General features: G+C 50.9%; 1 protein-coding gene across 6 annotated transcripts in view; it reads right to left on the reverse strand.

The window, feature by feature from the left end:
• Window positions 1–21,614, reverse strand: part of ARHGEF25 (Rho guanine nucleotide exchange factor 25) — a 120,428-nt gene that overhangs the window by 82,440 nt on the left and 16,374 nt on the right. For 2 of the 6 annotated variants that reach the window (XM_077329176.1, XM_077329171.1), the window contains exons 1-2: window positions 14,834–15,001; window positions 7,710–7,875 (exon numbers count right to left, since the gene is read on the reverse strand). In XM_077329176.1, the coding sequence (XP_077185291.1) occupies window positions 7,710–7,875; window positions 14,834–14,968 (301 nt within the window). In that variant the 5' untranslated portion in view covers window positions 14,969–15,001. Of the gene's footprint in view, window positions 1–7,709; window positions 7,876–13,679; window positions 13,875–14,717; window positions 15,002–21,614 lie in introns of those variants that run through there. The other 4 variants (XM_077329175.1, XM_077329174.1, XM_077329172.1 and 1 more) reach the window with 3 other exon arrangements.

Here is a 21,614-nt window from a genome sequence, read left to right on the forward strand (position 1 = left end):
TCACGTGTTTGCAGCTCAGAGGGTCCCATGCTCTGTGGGGGAACCGGATCTGGAGAGGTTTGAGGCCACTGTTGTAGATAGAGCACAAGGGGTTACGCAGAGAGCCGCATCTTCTACACCTCTCAACGTAAGACGTTAACTACTGGAACATTGCAAAAATCGATGCTGCCTTTCCCAGAGGCGGTGAGAGTTCAACGCAGCTCAGTGGCAAGGGTGTTGGTCTGGAACTGGATAATGTAGGAGGGTAAGCAAGCAAAGTCTGGGGGAACTTTTACTGTCCAGGCCATCGCTGCAGCTGAAGCTGTTTCTGGATTGAAAGCAGAGCCGCTGGCTACTGGCCAAGCCCTTGGAGGAACAAAGTGCTTCCTTTGGGATCTTGATTCTACAGGCCCTGACGGGATTGGAGCCCGCCCTGTTCCAGGTCTGTCAGCTCCCATGCTGGCTCCATGCAACAGTGCACTTTCTCCTTCCAAACTGGAGGTAGGGGCGGGGGGAGAGACTCTAGGCAACAATAATGGGAGAAATGAGTAAGGCGGGACACTCTGCTCTCATTCCACTTTGGCTGTCAGGCCGATGGAGCTTAGTAGGGCATCTGCTTACGCTTCCAGCCAGTGGAGCTGTTACTAAAAGGGGGCTGGAGATATTACTGCATCGTTTTCCGTTATCCCTTGTTCTTCCTGGATACTTTTTTCTATGGACTGTGAGTTGTCCTATGAATCAGGAGATGCTCTTTTTTTATCCTTCTCATTTCTCATCCTGACCGTTGCAAGGCTTCTGTCTTCCTTTCTCTTCCATCAAACGTTTCCCCCTCATGTCTTCAGTCCGTCCAGCACATCTGCTCTATCCTGCTCCTTGTGATGATGTTGCTCCTTATTTAGTGTTTCCTATTTTGGCTCCCGTTTTGTTCTCTGCAAATCCAAAATTGCATCCTCCATCCCCTGATCGTGCCCTTTCTCTCTTGCCGCTTCCTTCCACTGTAACACTTTATCCAGCTTGGTAAAGCAGTTAAGAGCGGCGGCTTCTAATCTGGGGAGCCGGGTTTGATTCCCCGCTTCTCCACGTGCAGCCAGCTGGGTGACCTTGAGCTTGCCACAGCCCTGATAGAGCTGTTCTGACGGAGCAGTGATATCAGGGCTCTCTCAGCCCCACCTCCCTCACAGGGTGTCTGTTCTGGGGAGAGGAAAGGGAAAGTGATTGTAAAGTGATTGTAAGCCTCCTTAAGACTCCTTCGGGCAGAGAAAAGCGGCATCTAAGAACCAACTCTTCTTCTTCTTCAGTAAAATCAGGGCTCACTCAGCCTCACCTCCCTCACAGGGTGTCTGTTCTGGGGAGAGGAAAGGGAAGGCAAATGTAAGCCGCTTGGAGTGGCATATAAGAACCAACTCTTCTTCTCCTTCAGTAATATCAGAGCTCTCAGCATCTCCCTCACAGGGTGTCCTGTTGTGGGGAGAAGAAAGGGAAACTGATTGTAAGCCGCTTTGAGACTCCTTTGGGCAGAGAAAAGCGGCATATAAGAACCAACTCTTCTTCTTCTTCAGTAAAATCAGGGCTCACTCAGCCTCACTACCCTCAGAGGGTGTCTGTTCTGGGGAGAGGAAAGGGAAGGCAAATGTAAGCCACTTGGAGACTCCTTCGGAGAGAGAAAATCGGCATGTAAGAACCAACATATAAAAACCAACTCCTCCTCCTCTTCTTCTATTTCCTGGGCTCTTTCCCAGTTGTGTGCTTATGGCTATTTCCACACAGCAAGGATGCTCCATGTTACATTCATTGGCACTGCAGAGCTAGAGGCCTTCACACTAGCGGTGGACCATCTGCATGGCAGTTTTGTGCACACAGTCAGAGTAGTTCAGCAGTGGAATAGGCTGCCTAAGGAGGTGGTGAGCTCCCCCTCACTGGCAGTCTTCAAGCAAAGGTTGGATACACACTTTTCTTGGATACTTTAGGATGCTTTGGGCTGATCCTGCATTGAGCAGGGGGTTGGACTAGATGGCCTGTATGGCCCCTTGCAACTCTATGATTCTGTGACTCTATGAAACCAGAGGTTTAAGAAAAGGTGTGCAGAGGATGGGGGAAACATGGGACGTGAATGGTTCAAGGATCACGACTGGGTGATGCTCCCTAAAACAGCGTTCTGGCTGGGAAACGCTGGCCAAGGAAAAATTCCTGTGGAAGCTGTTCCTTCAGCTCCTTAAGCGGGGGGGGGGCGGTGCGGTGTTGGGCTGGAATCCAGCATGGTATGGCCCAATCTTGTTAGATTTCGGAAGCTGAGCAGAGTTGGTACTTGGATGGGAGACCACAACAGAAGAGGAAAGCAACGGCAAAACACCCCTTCCCGCTCAGGTGCCTTGGAAGCCTCTTGCTGGGGTCATCGTAAGTTGGCGGTGGGTGGACGGCACGCATGTAGTGGAGCAGGAGGCCTCTGTCCCTGCAAACCTTTTATCCACCCACAGGGGGCTACAATTTTTCTTATAACGATTTAGACATCAGCTCTTTTGAGTGGGTAGCTCTTTTCTTTGTTTGCCTTGGTTCTGCATTGAGGTTCCCTTTCTCCCCAGTTTTGTTTCTGTTTTTAATTCCGTAGGGTTGCCAGCTCCAGGATGGAAAATACCTGGAGACTCTGGGGGTGGAGCCAGGAGCGGGCAGGATTTGGGGCAGAGAGGGACCTCAGTGGAGTCTAAGTCTATGGAGTCCCCCCTCCCAAGCAGCCCTTTTCTCCAGGGGAACTGATCTCTGTAATCTGGGTAGGGTTGCCAGCTCTGGGTTGGGGAATACCTGGAGACTTTGGGGGTGGAGCCAGGAGTGGGCGGGATTTGGGGCAGGGAGGGTCCTCAGTGGAGTATAACGCTATGGAGTCCACCCTTCAAAGCAGCCATTTTACCCCCGGAGAACTGATCTCTTTAGTATGGAGATGAGCTGTACAACCAGGGGATCTCCAGGTCCCACCTGGGGACTGACATCCCTACAACTCCCCCCCCCCACACACACACACACATTTCTTCCCTTGATCTTTCAACTCCTCCTTTCATTCATCTAGTCTAGTCTTTCATAAAATCTTAACAGACAGGGGCTTTGGGGCTGTTTTATGTATCATGCAGAGTTTACATAACTGCTCCAAAAATGATAATTCTCTGCAACGATATTTACTTATTACCGTAAGTGATTTACAGGGCAGTCCCAAACACAGTCGCACTCTTCTAAGTCCATTGAATGTCGGTGGGCTTAGAAGGGTCTAACTCCACTTAGGACTGCACGGTAAATCTATTAACATGCTCATCCCTTTTGTGCCCTCGACCCTCCCCTGCCAGATGGCTCATGGAATCCCCTGTTCCCCAGGAAACAAAGACCAGGGGAAGGGGGAAATTTGCCGGAGGGCACCTCATTTCTCTGTGGCTCACAAAATTATTACCAGGCGTTCCAATTTCACTCCACAGGTACCTTAAAAGTCCTTGTCCTTATCTGCTAATGGGCAATCTAGAGCTGAACACCCAGGGCAATGACAGGTCCCTCTTTGCTACTCTCTAATCTGCTCCCAGGGAAGCAGGGCTTTGTTGCACAGGGTGCAAAAGAAAATGTTTCTACTGTCCTTTCCCTTGTGGCAGTTTGCAAAGCGCAATTTTTAAAAATTGTTTAAAACTGAGCATGTAAAACCCAAGTTAGAAAAATTGCCAAAATATTCCTGCAGAGATATTAAATATGGTAAGAGGGAAGAAAACAGTTTTATTTAGAAGAAAACAGTTTTATTTAGAAGAGAAACAACAATGTAGAGAAAGAGAGGACGGTCCTAACTAACTGTCTAACAGTTCGTTCATACTGTTCTGGAGGCAAGCAGGGAGGATATGTGTACTCCAGCAAAGAAGGCACAGACTCGGGTTGATGCCAAGCAGGCTACCGTAAGTAGACGTGAGTGCCTGTAAATTTCTTCTGAACACTGTAGCTGGGGCACAGAGAGCTTTTAGGTATGCGGGTCCTAGGCCGTGCAGGGCTTTAAAGGTCAGAACCAACACTCTGAATTGATCTGGCGGCCCATTTAGCTGTTTTAAGATAGGCAAGACATGTTCCTAATGGCAATCGCTGACAACTGTCAATCAATCTGCCACATTCTGAACCAGCTGAAGTTTCTGGGCAGTCTACAAGGGCAGCCCCATGTAGAATGCACTACAGTAGTCCAAACACAAGGTTACAAATGCATGAATCTTCTAGCCAGATTTGTTGTGTATAAGAAAAGGGAGGAGTGGAACAAGCCAGATGCTCATTTCATATGGCAAGGTTGGGTCCCTAAGCACCCCTGAGCTCTTGATTTGCTCTGCAAATGCCAGCCCCGCTCCATCAATTAGATCCAGTCCCTTTAAGACATCATCACCTCTGTCTCGTTCGGGTTAAGCTCCAGCTTGTTAAGCCGTAGCCACTTGACCACAGCCTCAAAGCACCACTTCAGAGCCATACCAGACAAATCTGTACACTCAGCCCATGTATTGCAATTGCAACTGTAAACGTTGATGACCCTATTTGCATAATGGGTAGAGTAGTGAAATGGGACCCCCACAGAGAAAGGAGTGGCTTTTGTGTATTCAAGTGCGGAAGATCTCCGGTATGGGCCTGGAGGGGTGGGAGGCCCCGGATGGGCATGTCCACAGCTCTGCTTCCCAACTGTATTCTGCACAATCGCACCACTTCTGGGGGTTCTTGAAGCTTGAAGAAAGTTTCAGGGGTTTCTCAAGGGTAAAGAAGTTGAGATAGGCTGGCTCGGTCCTTTTTTAGCCTAGCTCACTGCACAAGCAGCCAGCCTACTGCAGGGGGCCCTGGAAACGGAGAGCCCCTGGGCCAATGAGCTCCCAGGAGAGCTGCGGGCCCTGCGGGAGCTGTCGGCTTTCCGCAGGGCCTGCAAGATGGAGCTCTTCCGCCAGGTCTGTGGTTGAGGCCAGTGCAGGATGAAGATCTGCTTGTCCCCCCCTCCCCAAGAAGTATATCATCCTTCCACCGTCTTGAGGATGTTTGCTGGCCTTGCCCTCTGCCCCCGGTGGCAGGCGTTCCATTATGGGGTTTTCCGCCATGTTGGGTTTTTTAAATTGTTGATAGTTTTAATGGGGACTTGTTGGGGTTTTATTGTTGTGAGCTTTTTATCTTGTAAACCCACTACGAGCCAACATGCCGAGAGTAGCGGGTAATAATAATAATAATAATAATAATAATAATAATAATAATAATAATAATAATAATAATAATAATAATAATAATAATGGGCCATAGCCACTAAAGGTTGAGAATGAATCTGATGGACAAAATCAATACTGCCTACTCAGACTGACAATAGCTCTCTCCAGGGTTCAAGTAATGTACTGCTTGGTCCTTTTACCTGGAGATGCTGGGGATAGGAACCTGGGATCTGCATGCAAAGCCAGCTTGGTGAAGTGGTTAGGAGCACCAACCTCTAATCTGGTGAGCTGGGTTACATATACATACATATCTTTATTACGGTCATAGACCGGTGAGCTGGGTTTGATTCCCCCCTCCATATGCAGCCAGCTGGGTGACCTTGGGCTCACCACAGCCCTGATAAAGCTGCTCTGACTGAGCAGTAGTCTCAGGGCTCTCTCAGCCTCACCTCCCTCACAGAGTGTCTGTTGTGGGGAGAGGAAAGGGAAGGCGAATGGAAGCCGCCTTGAGATGCCTTCTGATAGAGAAAAGCGGCATATAAGAACCAACTCTTCTACTACTGCAGACTTCCTCAACCAGGCTTTCGTCAAAATCCGGGGTTTCTTACCAGCCCTAGAAGGGTTTACCCAGACGGCCGGCTCCCCATGTCTCCGGATGCAACGAGGCGCCTGGGGGCGACTGCCAGCTGGCCCTCCCCTCCTCCTCTCCCCCAGCTTTCTTTCCATACCAGGCCACAGCGTTGGCAGCAGACAGGAGAGTTTTTCACCCCGTGTCCTAAATACTGTGGGAGTGGAGTATGGGCGGGGTGGAGAGGGAAATATGCAGCGAGCTGCCAAGGCTGGGAGCATGCAAGCAGTGGGGGGAACAGGGGAGCGGGAATCGGTCGTGGAAGAACTTGGCCTCCTGCCCTAACATCAGCACTTGATTCGGCCTCCCACGAGCAATCTGGGGCGGGAGGGGCTAAGGCTGGCCGCAGGGCGCATGGTGTGCATCCCAGCTCTTTCCCAGACACCCCCCCCCCATTAGGATTCTCACTTCGCAGGGTTGGGGGAGGCCTCTGACTGATGCCTGAGAGAGTCACCATATGTCACAGTAGACAGGTCAAAGGACTGAGTCAACAGAAGCCAAAGATCGCAAATCTCCATGTCTTTTAAATTCTGGGCAAGGGAGGAGGGGGGTACTCATTCCGCTTCTGCAGAATTTCAACAACTGTCCTTCCCTTCCTTCTTGCTGTATTATTAGACTTTAAAAAAAATGCAGGGAGCTCATCTTTGGTTTGTCCTTAAAGGGCTAATTACAGCAGTGGAGGGGAGGACTCCGTTACTAAAACCATGCAGGAGTGGAAGGGTTAAGTCCTCTCTCTCCCACCCCCAGGTGGTCCCAATGGGGGTCCACACACAGCTGAAATTGCACTTTAAAAGATCGCTAGGGAGATCCAGTCCTGGGGTTGGATCAATGAGCTGTCAATGCAAAGATTGTACTGTAGTACTTCACCACATTCTCCTAGCCAAGTTTATTTAGCCCGGGAAAGTTTATTCTAGGTCAAGAGGGTGGGGTGCATGGGGGGGGGGAATCTTTCCTCCAGTCAGTATAGACAGAAAGGACAATTTCATCCCTTCCCTTGCTACAGTCTCCAGACCCTTGTAGCTGTCAATCTACACCAGGGGTAGTCAAACTGCGGCCCTCCAGATGTCCATGGACTGCAATTCCCAGGAGCCCCTGCCAGCATTCGCTGGCAGGGGCTCCTGGGAATTGCAGTCCATGGACATCTGGAGGGCCGCAGTTTGACTACCCCTGATCTACACAGTCTCATGACCCTGAGAATAAGCCTTCTTGGGGTCAGAAATATTGGGTTAAAAGTTTTTAAAAAAATAATTTGCCTTGGAAGCACGTATGCTTTTCACAGTATTCCTGATCTTCCACGTTTCCTAGTTTAGAGCGAAAATGTGTCTCAAGCCAATTACAAAGATGATCTAACTCCAAGGGCAACAAGAGAAAGAAATTTTACTTCCGAAAATAAAGGCACATCTTATACAACACATTCTTGTCGGTACATTTCACTTATTGTGAGCAGATTAACTTCAGAAAGGTTAACGTGCTACAGCTCCAAGCCCAGGCAAGAGAGAGAAAAGAGGTCCTATATAAGACGAAAATAGAGAAGGCAAACAATGGCCAAAGAGACTCAACACTGAATTGATGAGAGGGTGGGGCCAACCACTGAGTGTCCCCTAGTGAGAGAATTTTAACCCTTTCCCTCTCAGATCCTCTTGCATGCAGGGCTACAATATCCAACAAGAAATAGCTGCTGGGATGGAGGTGACGGGGGCACAGATATGCAAAAGCCAGCGTTTTCTGCTGACGAGTCGCTGGATCCAGCCCAAAAAATCTCCCAATGCCTGGTCAGCTCTGACAGCCTCCAATGCCATTGCCAACTAGCAGCAGAAAAGTTCTCCTAGACAATCGGCCCCAGAAACCACAAACTTCACACACCCGCGACTGTCCAAGACACACAAAAAAGCAAGCCTTATAGGCAAGAGAATCAAAACGCTTACCTTCTTCCATGGTGGTAGTTTGAACTTCGGCAGCTCCCGATCCCAGAGTTTCCTGCGGAGGTGGCTCCTGATGCCGGTCCTTGTGGTTCTCCTCGGAAGCCTCAGCAGAGCTGCTGGTCTGGGGCCGCATCTCAGCCTCTTGCTCCTGTGAACATGGCTCTGGCGGCTGCAATTGAGCATGGGAGCAAAGTTCAAGGCAGGGGCCGGAAGCCTGTTTAGAACTCAAGACGGAGGTTGGAAATTGATCGCTAGATGGGAGGCAGCGGCTAATTGGCACCTTTGAGCCGCGTGCCATTAGCATAATTTGCAGATCGTCTGCATAAGCATCAAGGATGCTAAAACGACAGCTGGCAGAAACGCCGCACTTATCACACGATAATCTTACAATTCAGAAGTCGTTTCTCCCAAAGGAGGAAAACCTGAGAGCTCTTGTGCATGGGTTTGGGGAGAGGCGCTTGACATATGAGAGAACGAGAGCCTGAACAGTGTTAGGAAACGGCAGTAGTAGAATCATAGAGTTGAAGGGACCTCCAGGGTCATCTAGTCCAACCCCCTGCACGAGGCAGGAACTCACAACTACCTGCCCACCCACTCACAATCTGCCTTTCATAAAATCAGCCTCTCCGTCAGATGGCTATCCAGCCTCTGCTTAAAAACTTCCAAAAAAGGACAACTCACCCCCTTCCAAGGAAGCCTGTTCCACTGAGGAACTGCTCTAGCTGTCAGGAACTTCTTCCGGATGTTTAGCCAAAAGTTCTTTGGAATTAATTTTAACCCACTGGTTTTGATCTGATCATCTGGGGCGGCAGAAAACAACTGCTCCAACTTCTATATCAGGGGTAGTCAACCTGTGGTCCTCCAGATGTCCATGGATTACAACTCCCATGAGCCCCTGCCAGCGTTTGCTGGCAGGGGCTCATGGGAATTGTAGTCAGGCATCTGGAGGACCACAGGTTGACTACCCCTGTTCTATATGACATCCCTTCGAGTATTCATTTATCCTGCTTGCCTCCCCATCTGTGAGGCTTCAGGTAGGCTACCAGCTCAAAGAGCCCAAATGAATAAGGAAGCTGCAATTCTCATGGCTGCACACAGGTGCAAAGGAACATTCCTTCCATATGTTAGGGGACTGAAGGAGTATTAATGGGCGTGGGAACTGGTGCTGCACCTGGGATGGAAAAGTAAGAGGAAAATAATACACCCATTCCCCAGAGGGAATAGAATGGGACCTTTATTCCCATGAAATGAGACAGGGCTAACAGTGGTCGTGAACCTTGATAGCTAAATGGAACTTCCATGTTCAGAAGCAATCCACCCCCAAAATGGGAGACAAACAAGAAAACCCACCAAGGTTTTTCACGTCCAGCCTACAAGCTTCCTGGAAGCATCCCGTTTGCCTTGCCTGGGAACAGAATGCTGGACTAGGTGGCTTTTTCGCATCATCCAACAAAGCTGGGCCCATTCCGCATGTGTAGGATAATGCACTTTCAGTGTACTTTTGCAGCTGGATTTTCCTGTGCAGAACAGGAAAATCTACTTCTAAAGTGCTTTGAAAGTGCATTAACTAATGTGTGCGGAACGGGCCCTGTTCAGAAGTGCAGTTTCCATGGCTTGTCATATTTTTTCAACTGGAAGAGGAGAGCCAAAACAATGACCAGAGAAGAAGATGGACTAGAGCCCAGTTCTGGCTATGCAAGCTGAAAAAAGATTTGTAGCTATCAAGCTTACCGCAAGATATATGGGTGCAGATACAGACAATAAGAGGTAACAATTGCATTATGATATACAGGAGCTATTTCCCAGTTGCAATGTATGGCTGTGAAAGCTGGACCATAAGGAAAGCCGAGCATCAAAGAATTGAGGCTTTTGAACTCTGGTGCTGGAGAAGACTCTTGCAAGTCCCTTGGACTGCAAAGTGAACAAACCGGTCAGTCCTAGAGGAGATCAGCCCTGACTGCTCCTTAGAAGGCCAGATCCTGAAGATGAAACTCAAATACTTTGGCCACCTCATGAGAAGGAAGGACTCCCTGGAGAAGAGCCTAATGCTGGGAGCGCTTGAGGGCAAAAGAAGAAGGGGACGACAGAGAATGAGGTGGCTGGATGGAGTCACTAAAGCAGTCTGTGCGAGCTTAATCAGACTCCGGGGAATGGTAGAGGACAGGAAGGCCTGGAGGATCGTTGTCCATGGGGTCGCGATGGGTCGAACACAACTTTGCACCTAACAACAACAATACAGGAGCAGAAAAAGAGGACAACAGGGAGCAAATGGTTTTTAACCACAATGCATGGATAAGCAATCTTGAGGGAAAGGTATCTAGAAAGAAAGTATCAGGGCAACTCTAAATGTCCTGGCCGGGCTTTCCCCACCACTGGGGTTACTAACCTCCAGGACACTGCTGGCTGGAGATCTCCTGGGATTACAACTGATCTTCAGATCAGTTCACCTGGAGAAAATGGGCATTTTAGAAGGTGGCGTTCATGGAATTATACCCCATTGAAGACCTTCCCCTCCCCAAACCCCAGCCTTCTCAGGCTCCTCCTCCAAAATCTCTAGGTATTTAAGCCGTGATCTTTAAACAGCATCTGGCCAGAGACTTGTCATGGATGCTTTAGGCTGATCCAACACTGAACAGGGGGTGAACTAGATTAGCAATCCCCAACCTGTGGGCTGCGGACCACATGTGGTCCGTCGACTAATTGGAGGTGGGACGCGAAGGACACCTTCTCCCCCCCCCCCGGCCCTTTACAACACACTTCGGGTATCATTGTCTCCCATCACTCCCAGATGTGACTATCTCGTTGCAGAGAAACAAGCTCAGGGTTCCCATTGATTTGTCATTGTCATGAGTTAAAATTTCCATGAAAATAAAATGTTCCTTATGTTCATTGTTGTGGCATGTCTGTATCTTATTTTGAAGGGATGTTTAAACATTACCATAGCGATCAGAGAGCGTTAGGGCAGTGGTTGAGAGTAGAGGAGTAAACTACCCCCCCACACCGGGCCTCAGTAAAATTGTCAAGTGTTGAGTGGTCCCCGGTGATAAAAAGGTTGGGGACCACTGAACTAGATGGTCTGTCTGGCCCCTCCCAACTCCATGATTCTATGATTCTGAACAGTGGCTGGACAGATACTTATCTTGGATGCTTTAGGCTGATCCTGCATTGAGCAGAGGGTTGGACTAGATCAAGGATAGTCAAACCGTGGCCCTCCAGATGTCTGGAGGGCTGCAGTTTGACTACCCCTGGACTAGATTCTCTGTCTGGCCCCTTCCAACTCCGTAATTCTAGGATTCTAAGCTGCAGCTGGGCAGAGACATATCCTGGATGCTTTAGGCTGTTCCTGCATTGTCTGGTTCCTTCCAACTCTATGATTCCATAAAAATCACAAAGCCCCAATTGCCCCCAAATCGGAGCTGGCAGCCCTACCCACGACGGTCCCCACATCCCACTAGACTTCTTACGCAGATCCTCTTTAGCTGTAACAGCCTTATTCTTACAACTCAATGTAATTCCCTACAAGCATCTCCAGATGACAGTAAGCCAGCTGATTTTCAAGACAGTCTTTTAGAGACATGCAGAAGGAATTCCATCTGACGCCTCTGTCTCCTTCCCCTGCGACATAACAAGCTGTGCCTACCCTCCCTCACACATGGCCCTTCCTTTCTTCGGACGGGATCACCCTGCTCCAGATAACACAAGGAACCCAAGCCCAATCTGGTTAAATCCAGGAGCTGGATGCATGCCCTACTAAATAACCAGTTCTAGGGGAAGCAAACAAGCTGCCGAGTTCAAGCCCCAAGTCTATAATAATAAATCATGCCCTTCCCCAAGCCGCACCTCGAAGGGTCACCATCCCTCATAGCAACACATCAGCTGCTGAAAAGAGGAAGCTGCAGCAAGGAAGCAGCAGTCCCCTCCGGGCCTAGTCATCTGTGGCGAGTAGAAATCTCCTCCAGGAGACCAGTGGGGGAAAAAAAAATTTTTAATGACACAATAAAGTTGTTGTTTTTTCCTTTCTAAAATGCAACATGGTATGAGCAGGTGGGTTTAATAAAACATTTCTCTGAGTCAGCAACGGTTTGTGGACTTCATTTCTGCTGTTGCTTGTTTTGGTATTCATAGCCCACCTCCACCTTTGTCCCCAAGAATCATAGAGTTGGAAGGGGCCATAAAGGCCATCTAGTCCAACCCCCTGCTCAACGCAGGATCAGCCCAAAGATTCACGGCGGGATTCCATAGTTTGAGTCAATCAACAGGATGAGCCATCCAATGAAACAGGGTTTGTCCTGCAGAAATCTGAAATCAAGAAATGCAAAGCCCTGCCCCATAACCTCCAGTAATGCAGTGGATTTCAAATTCACTCATGACATTAAGGGTCCAATTAACCCAGATGCTGGTAGATCTGTACCCTGATCGCCATTTTTAAAAAATGAGTGAGCCACAGTGACAGGGTCCCTGATTCAGAGCAGACTAGCTAAGTACACTGGGAATAGGGGATTTTTCCTAAGCCCAGGTGCCCTCCTCCCAAGGCTGCTATTTGCCTGTCAACCAAAATGGTGCATGTATTTGTCCCTCAGGCTGCCAACTTCCAGGTGATGGCTGGAGACCTCCTGGGATTTCAACTGGTTTCCAGGTGGCAAAGGTCAATTGTATTGGACAGAATGGTCATTTTGGAAGGTAGGCTCTATGAGAGGGCTGGCCAAACTGTGCCTCTCCAGAGGCCCATGGACTACAATTCCCATGAGTCCCTGCCATCATCATACTTGCAGGGACTCATGGGAATTGTAGTCCATGAACCTCTGGAGAGGCACAGTTTGGCCACCCCTTCTCTATGGCATCATGCCCCCACTGAAATCCCTCCCCTCCCCAAACCCCCCCTCCTCAGGCTCACCCCCCCAAAATCTCCAGGTATTTCTCAATTGGGAGCTGGCAACCTTACTCCTCCCCTCCAGGTGGAGCACATCACAGGTCTAGCCAGCTGATTGATGTCAACAAAACAGAGAGAAAGATCAAGCTCTGCCTGTCTTCATATCGCAGTCCCAATCTAACTTCTGTCCCTATACCGCAGCCCCAATCTAGCCAACATGCTATTTACCAATAAAAAAAAGGCCCAGGGGATGCAATCATGCCTTGCTCAGGTTTCCATCTAGTCTAGCTCTGAAAGAGGCATTGAGCAGGGAAAAGGACACAAATTTGGGTTTTGCATTCCAGCCAGCCTTGATTTGCGGTCCCTTCCAACTCCCCGCACCCCCTCCCCACCGCCTTTAGCCCCCGGGCGTGCACACAGAGGAATCCAGAGACAGGCGGCTTTTTCTTTCCACTCCCTTGCAGTGCAGAGAAGGTCAGAACCAACCAACCAGCTGTGGTTTAGGAGGGGCTGGAACTGTTTCCTAACTTCTCCCCAGTGCAGAATGAATGACAGCTTTTGCACTAGGGTGGGGGAGACAATCTGCATGCTGCTGGTCTACATCTTGCTCTCTGTCTCTCTCTGTCTCAAGGGCCCCGGGACACCCACCTTCGGCAAGCGGGTGTCGGCCTCTCCTGTGCCGTTTGTGAACACAGATGGACGTTAGGAACCTTTACGCGAAAGCTGGGAGTAATTTTATAAAACACGCAAGTGAATTTTGGCCAACGTAAGCGCCACTTCTGCATTTCTGCACGGAAACGGCAGGAAGCCCCGCTTGCTGAACAAAATGGATCAGGCATCCCATTAAAAAAAAAAAAAAAAGCCCCTGCTCCAGCTGAAATACAGTGCAATCCCATGCGGAGATACACCCGTTGGCTTAGAAGGGTGTGCTTCAGGTTGAGACTGAACTGGGGGGTCTCCTGTCCCTCGCAGCTCCTGAAACATCCCTGCCCATATAACCATAAACCATGCCTATAACAAGCGAGTGTTTCGGAAAAGCAGTCTTTCGGAAGCACAGTGCCACGAAGATCTCCTGCCTCTTGAGAAACCCATTGGCAACTTACCAAGCTCCTCCAGTGCAGCACATTTAACTCCGCGAAGATGGGAGATTTCCAAAAGCACAAAAAAACCCCAACCTTTACTTTTCCATTAGAAAGCTGCGGCCGCCCCACCCTGTTCAACAGCTCTGTTCAACAACCCAGCCCCAGCAGCCCACTTTTCCAAAAAATTTTCCTGGGCTATCACCAGAAGGGGTGGGAAGGAGGCCCAGCCCCTGCTCCCCCCCCCCAAAAAAAAACACACAGCAAAAATATCCAAATCCCAGGAAAACAGGAATGTCTCTCAAGACTGTTTCGACATCCTTGCTTCGTGGGGTGGTAAAAAATAACACACAAGAAGAGATGGGAGGGGGATCCTAGGGAAAACTCAACCCCCAAGTCTAAGGTTCTCAGATAACTCGGAAGCTGGGAAAACATCGAAAGAGGAAAAGGAGCAAGAGGTTCCTTGGTTTCCCTTGCCAACAGCTTTAGCACCGGAGGAGTCCGGAGGATTCGGAGAATTCTAGAGGGGTCTGATACACCTTTGACCTGAGTCCAACGTAGACCTTTGGAACCAATTAACTAAAAGGCCCCGCCAATCCCAAAGGGCCTTTATCAAACCCATGGATTAGCATCGGAAGCCTCTTTTGCATCCACAGTGTGCTGCACACCGGACACAAAGGGGAAACCCCACTCAAAGAAGCAGCATTGACTCCCCTACCCAGATAAGCAGCCGTGCCACCCACAGGGCCACGAAGGGCCCTGAAGTGCTCTGACAGGATGTGTCTTCGCTCCCAACGGACCCAGCACTCCCTTCTCCTCTGATCCACAATTCGAGAATCACACCAGTGGGTCTTTCCTAAAAACCCAGCTGCCTCCCGCACAAGATGCCGCCCTCCTAGGTTCAAAGGCACTCCCGAAACGACAATTAACTGCCCAAGGACTGTCCCCCAGAAAGCTCCAGTCGCCCCCAAATCCTCCAATCCATCTAGGTTCCTCCTAATTCTTCGTCGGGGAGTGTTCTGTGCCCCCCACACGCACACCCCTTGGCAAATCCCCCCTTACCCATTGTTGGCTGGGTAGGGCCAGCGAGGTCAGGATATCCCCCATGGCCCCCAGTATCTGGTCCGTCCGCCCCCCAGCCCGCTGCGGTGCTTTCATGCCGCTGTGGGTCTGCTCACCTTCTCCCATCGCCTTCGGCTTTGCAGCCAGAGGCGTCGGAGGGGCTGGGAGGAGACTGGGCAGCCGGCCCGAGCGCTGGGCGACGGGACAGCCGAGGGAAGGCCGATTCCCAGCCAGCCGGCTCCAGCGGCCATAACATCCCAAGGAGGAGCTGCTGCCTTCCAGCCACCCCCCACCGAGCCTGGGCTCTGAGCCCCTTATCTCTTGGACGTCTTCCTTGTTTACGCCAGAGAAGCCGGCCTCCTCGGAGATAGCCAAGGATCAGGGGCAGGGAGGAGCAAGCAGGGTACGGCAGAGGAAGGAGGCCCCATCACCATCACAGGAGGTGGGGGGCACACTCCCTATATTGGGGGGGGGGTGGATAAGTGTCGTTATAAGGTGGTTGGGGAGCAAGGGATCAATAGGCCTCACTGGCCGTGGGGTGGCGTTGATGGCAAATCCAGGTGCATCATGATATGGTGCAGAACTTACAGGCATGTCTATGCCGACAGAAAACCTACAGAGCCAGCTTGGTGTACTGGTCAAGAGTGGCAGCTTCTAATCTGGGGAGCCGGGTTCGATTCCCTGCTCCTCCACCTTGAGCCAATCACAGTTCTCTCAGAACTCTCTCAGCCTCATCTGCCTCACAGGGTGTCAGTTGTAGGGAGAAGAAGGGAAGGAGATTGTAAGCTGCTTTGGGACTCCTTCAGGGAGTACAAAGCAGGATACACAAAAAAACCCAGCTTTTCTTCAGCTGCACTAGGGCCAGCTGCCCTTTTTGTTGGAGGGGTTGCAGGATGCTCGGACTCCCCCTAGCATGGGGCCCTGTCTCTGCTGCTCACTGGGTAGCACCATCTCTATGCCTTACTTGAAAGAGTCCCAGGGAGGGACTATTGGAGAGAACCCACAGCGCCCCCCTACAGTGTCAGGCTGAAGCCCCTTTGGGTAGGGGTCTAGATCTTAATCATGCGCAGTGAGGTCTAGATCTTAATCAGCCAGACCGGCCCATGCAGGAACTCAGAAGAAGATGCATGTCTTGTGTGCCTGTGGTATGTCCTGACACAGGATGGGACCCCAGTCCCAATCTATATACAATACGTTGAATGGCTTGATTTTCAAGCCAGATCGACGGAAGACCCCTCTGTAGTTCACCCTGGTTCACCCTGGTTAGGATGCATGGAAACCAGCAATGAGTAACCCGCCTGTCCAGGCAGAGAGCCACACGGTGCCCCCTCTGAGATCAGCAAGGCCCCAATGGGGTCATGAGACACAAAGCAATTGTAGTAGGGGTCAGACACTTTGAAGGACCTCCGCCCCCTTGTCCAGGGTGCCACCCTTAATTTATTGCACAGCCCCCCCCCCTCCTTGACCAGCCAGTTGAACCAGGTATGGCCCGGGCCGTGGTGCATCATCTGAAGAAGGATGGCTCGGCTCAGCTCGGCTCGGTCTCTGTCGCTCGCAACTCCACGGTTGCCGAAAGTAGTTCTGCCCCCTCGCAATAGCCCAATCCCCCTTTGTGTTCACTTGGACGCAAGTCCCATGGATATCAACAAGACACACTCCCTAGCAACTGCGCGTAGGATTTCAGCTCTATGTTTAGACCCACGGGGGAGGGAAGTTATCCATATTGCTGTCTACCAGCCCTAACCGGATGAATAGGAGGACACCACGCATGCATTCACCAAACCACTCCTGGGATCAGCTTGTGCCGGTTTGCTGCATTGCTGCACGATCACCTCGCCCTGGCTCCTACATAGGGTTGCCAAGCCCCAGGCAGGGCCTGGAGATCTCCTGGAATTACAACCAGTCTCCACACTACAAAAGCTGTTCCCCTGGAGACATGGCAGCTTTAGAGGAGTGAGCTCTATTGCACTGCACCCCATTGGGGTCTCTCTCCCCAAAGCCCACCCTCTTCAGGCTCCACTAGGGTTGCCAGTCCCCCCTAAGCACCAGTAGGGGCTGGGAGAGTAGGGCTGCCAGATCAAACTCTTGGAGATGTAGGGGTGGGACCTGCAAAGGACAGAGAGTTTAGTGGGGTGCAGTGCTACAGAGCATTCCCTGCAAAGCATCCATTTCCTCCAGGGGAAATAATCTCTGTAATCGGGAGGTGAGTCACGGATGCCAACCTCCAGGAAGCACCTGGGGATGGCCTAGGCCCTAGAATTTCAGCTCTCATCTCCAGACTTCCGAGACCAGATCCCCAGGGGAAAACGGATGCTTGGAGGGTGGTTATGCCATCATACCCCACTGAGGTCCCCGTCCTCCCCAGTCTCCACCACCAAGTCTCTAGGAGTTCCCCAACCTGGATTTGGCAATGCTAGTTCCCCATCCGCCACCAGCAACCATGGTAGACCTGGAAACCCTAAGATGAGCTATAATTCCAGGGGGTTCCCCAGGCCCCACCTGGAAGATGGCATCCCTAAGCTCTGCTCCTCCAAATCTCCAGGAATTGGCAACAGAAAAAGAAGAGTTGGTTCTTATATGCCACTTTGCTCTACCCAAAGGAGGCTCAAAGCGGCTTACAGTCGCCTTCCCTTTCCTCTCCCCACAACAGACACAGCTCCTTCCCCATCACTGTACAACGCAGCCCCCCCCCTCCACAGCACATCTCCTTATGGGCCCACTAATGATAGCGAAGTCTTTGGGGTGCATTGAAGCTCCCCACCTCTTTCCACGAGGAGCAGGGGGGGCAGCCCCCCTCAGCCATTCCTCAGCCCGCTTATAACTTTGCAAATACGGCAACCAGGGCCTCCCCCGGGGACATCCATTTCCTGTAGTTTTTCATTCCCCCTTTCCAAAAAAGACAAAACACATTTCTGGAGCCAAAGTGCTTGAGCGCAAGGGAGACAGAGGAGAGGGAGGCTGGGCAGCCAGCACCCCCTTTCTCTCCCCTCCCCTCCCCTCTTTGCCACGCAGCCAGCCCTCAGCCTCACCCGCCGAGCAAGGGCCTCTCCAGTTCCTGGACCCTTCCACATTTTCTGGACAGTCCCCATTCTTCCATTCCTCCCCACCCCCTCAGCTGCCTGCTCCTCCTCCTGTTTCCTCTGGAACCAGAGTTTTCTGCCTCTGGCTCCAAGCTGCTCCTCCTCGCCGTCAATAGCATCTGGTTCGCAGGGCGGGCGGGCGGGCTTGTGGCGCCCACTCGGAAAAAACACTGTGCCCACAAGCACTGCCAGTGAACCAAGATGCGGTTCTTGCGTTCCGGGCCAGCAAAGCACCCTTGTTCTTCCCTCTTCAGACCGCAAACTTGTTTACTTTTTAGCCTTAAGTCTTGCCGCAGGGTTTCCGCACAAACTCCTCTGCTTTGTCCCTGATTTCAGTCCCAAAGGCTTCTGCCTCCATCTCAGGTTCTAGAACAGGGGTGGGCAAACTGCGGCCCTCCAGGTGTCCATGGACTACAATTCCCATGAGCACCCGGAAGAGCTGAGGGCCCCGTAAGAGCTCTCTGGGTTCTGCAGAGCCTGCAAGATGGAGCTCTTCCGCCAGACTTTTGGTTCAGGCTGAATATCAGATGATAAAGAGCAGGTCCTTCCCCATCCTTGTATAATCGGGATACTCCCCCCCCCCAGGAGGGGGCTTACCGTCACCCCCAGTTTATATCTGATTGACATAGCCAAGAACAGATGCAATGGGGGGAAATGGGCCTAAGATTGTGTAATCACCATCTTGCTGTTTTGGGCTGTTTTTATCTGTTTTAAGCCACCACGAGCCAGCTTGTCTGAGGGGACACAGCGTTGCACGTCATTGAAGTCTCTCACCTCCCTAACCCACCCTTCTCAAGCTCCATCCCCCAAATCTCCAGGTATTTCCCTACCTGGAGCCAGCAGGCCTCATCCTGCTGCCAATCAGCTGGGAAGGGGGGGGGCAGGGTGCTAAAAGGTAAAGGTAAAGGTATCCCCTGTGCAAGCACCGAGTCATATCTGACCCTTGGGGTGACGCCCTCTAGCATTTTCATGGCAGACTCAATACAGGGTGGTTTGCCAGTGCCTTCCCCAGTCATTACCGTTTACCCCCCAGCCGATGGAAGGCTGAGTCAACCTTGAGCCGGCTGCTGGGATCGAACTCCCAGCCTCATGGGCAGAGCTTCAGACTGCATGTCTGCTGCCTTACCACACTGCACCACAAGAGGCTCTAGGGTGCTACCACCCAACTGAAGGAGCACCCACGGTCCCAGAGCTGCCTGCCTGCTCAACAGGGTGGGGCACTGTGGGTCCCCCTTCTGCCTGCCCCAGCTGTAGGGAATCTTCCCTAACCCAAGATCCCTGGAAGCTCCTGGCCCAGTGCTCAACAAGAGTGGGGGCACAGACTCAACTTCCTGTTTCTCGGTTTGGGTAATAAACATGAATGGGCTTTAAAGCATGCGCAGAGTGCTTTCTTAGCCTTACCATATCTGACAAGGTGATCCTGAGGCACAGCATGTAAGGGCTTGGTAGAGCGTTCTACCCTATTTCTCTTCAAAGACGGTAAATTCCTACCGAAACAGTAATTCTGTTCTTTTGGTGGGAGGAGATTATTTCTGTGCGTGAATCATTAAATGTTCTCAGTAATCAGACATTTGGTAGGAATAATTATCTCACAAATACCTTTAAATTAAAAAAAAAACCTCTCTTAAACACACTTTTGAAAGCCTCTTCCTGAAATGCAGGAAAATAACAAATGCCTAAAATAAATATTCCATTTACCTCAGGCAAGCAACTGAGAGAGGCACACTAGCTATAGTTACATAGAGGTGAAATAAAATTGATCTATGCATGCCCAGAGGCACACTTCTTCCTATGTCCCAGGATAATAAACAGATTCTAGCTTAGCAGTGGTTAAATATTTTTGGAGTAGCCAAAGTTCAAGTGTGAACTAAAAAACCCACTCTGAACCTTCAGATATATAAGAATTGGAGGGTTTGCTACAAAAAAAAACAAACCACTCTGCACGTACTCAGGCGTACCCCGTCCTTATCTGTTCGCACATTTCAGAGCTGAAACAATGGCTTTCAAATTAGGTCTTGGGGAAGCGATTTAATTCAAATGGAGCCCTACTTGAACCAAGTGTCTGCACTCAACTATGAAATTAGGGTTGCCAGCTCTGGCTTGGGAATTACCTGGAGATGACCTAGCCGCCATTTTCTCTTGGGGAACTGATCTCTGTCACCTGGTTTACCAGCTGCAAATCCAGGAGATCTCCAGACACCGCCTGGAGGTTGGCCCGACCTTCTCCCCTCTAGTGATCTTAAATCAATCACTCTCAGTTATCCTGACCTACACCACAGGATTGTCGTAAGGATAGAAGCCAAGGGGAGAAGAAGCCCCTGAGCTCTTGAAGGAAAAGATCAAGATTTTTGTTTTTAATTAACAAAGCGAGAGATGAGAAGTTTTTAGGCATCGCCCCGCTCAGCTTACAATCCTGCCAGGAGGCAGCCGAGCCCTTGGGAGAGGGCGCGAACTTGCATTGTGCAGAAGGCGTCTGTGGAGGCCTGTTCAATCGGCACACGGGGAGAGCAGCGATCGTGTGAACGCTCTCTGGCTTAGAGCCCCCGTTATTTGGCGGGGTCTTCGCGCAGCCTCGGACTCCGGTAGCCACATCGCCCCGTGCACCTCTGCAATGGTGCAAAACCGACTCCCAGCCTTTGGTTTTTCCACGGAGGTGGCGGTGATCAAAGCCAGCAACGCGCGTCTCCCCCAGCCGAGTCCGGCCATTGCAAGCAACTTGTTCCAAGGGCAGGAATGCCGGAAAAAGAAATCTGATCGCGGCGGAAAGACAGCCAGGCTTGCGCCGCCGCCGAGTCAGGATGGGTCTGCGGGCGGGGAGGGCAAGGCTGATATCGCCGATCGGTAGTAAGTTTGTAGTAGAGGGAGGGAGTCGCAGCCGCTTGGTGGCGAAGGGGAGTGCTTGCCGAGCAGCGCGAGCCTATCCCTGGAACCTGGGTCAGCCGCAGAACGTGTGAAGGGGCAGCTTTGGGCACGGGGACTCTGCCCGGGGAACCGCTATGCAACACAGCCGGGCTCTAGTCGCTATTGATATTACTGCATTTCTCCAGGGATGCTAGTCTCCAGGTGGGACCTGGGGATCTCCTGGAATTACAGTTTATCTCCAGACGGCAAAGATCAGATCCCCTGGAGAAAATAGCTGCTTGGGAGGATGGACTCCATAGCACTAGACGCCACCGAGGGCCCTCCCTGCTCTAAGTCCCACCCACTCCTAGCTCCACCCCCAAAGAGTCTAGGTATTTCCCCAACCCTAAGTTGGCAACCCTACATTTTATCCCCAGGGACCTCAGAGCAGGATCCCTGGTGTGTTCTTGCCCTGCTTTATCCTCATACCAAACTCAGAGGAAGGCAGAGGGGAGGGATTAGCTCAAAATTATCCAATTAATTTCGTGGCCATGCTACTTCCTAAGGTTGCCAACCTCCAGGTAGAGTCTAGAGATGATCTAGAACTGATTCCCACAGTGCAGAGATCCGTTCTGCTGGAGAAAACAGCTGATCTGGAGGGTGGATTTTGGTATTACGGCCAGAGAGGTCCCACACCTACCCAGGCTCCACACACCCCAGGCATCCAGCAATTTCCCAACTTGGAGTTGTAAAGTCTGTTGAGTAGTGAGCTTTGAGCCTGGTCTGCCCACAACATCCTTTGGGGGTTATTTTGAAGAAGCTCTCTTCTACAGAATATTAGTCCCAGAAAGAGGGGAACAAAATAGGTACATTTCTTTTTCTTTTCTTTTTTTTTCAGGCACAACGAATCCAAAACACTGTTTTAGACATTCCATTCTAGGAGTCCCAATGCTAACTAGAATCTTTGTAAGATTCA

Source organism: Paroedura picta, chromosome 3 (assembly GCF_049243985.1).
Source record: "Paroedura picta isolate Pp20150507F chromosome 3, Ppicta_v3.0, whole genome shotgun sequence".
In the NCBI taxonomy this organism is placed as follows: Eukaryota; Metazoa; Chordata; class Lepidosauria; order Squamata; family Gekkonidae; genus Paroedura; species Paroedura picta.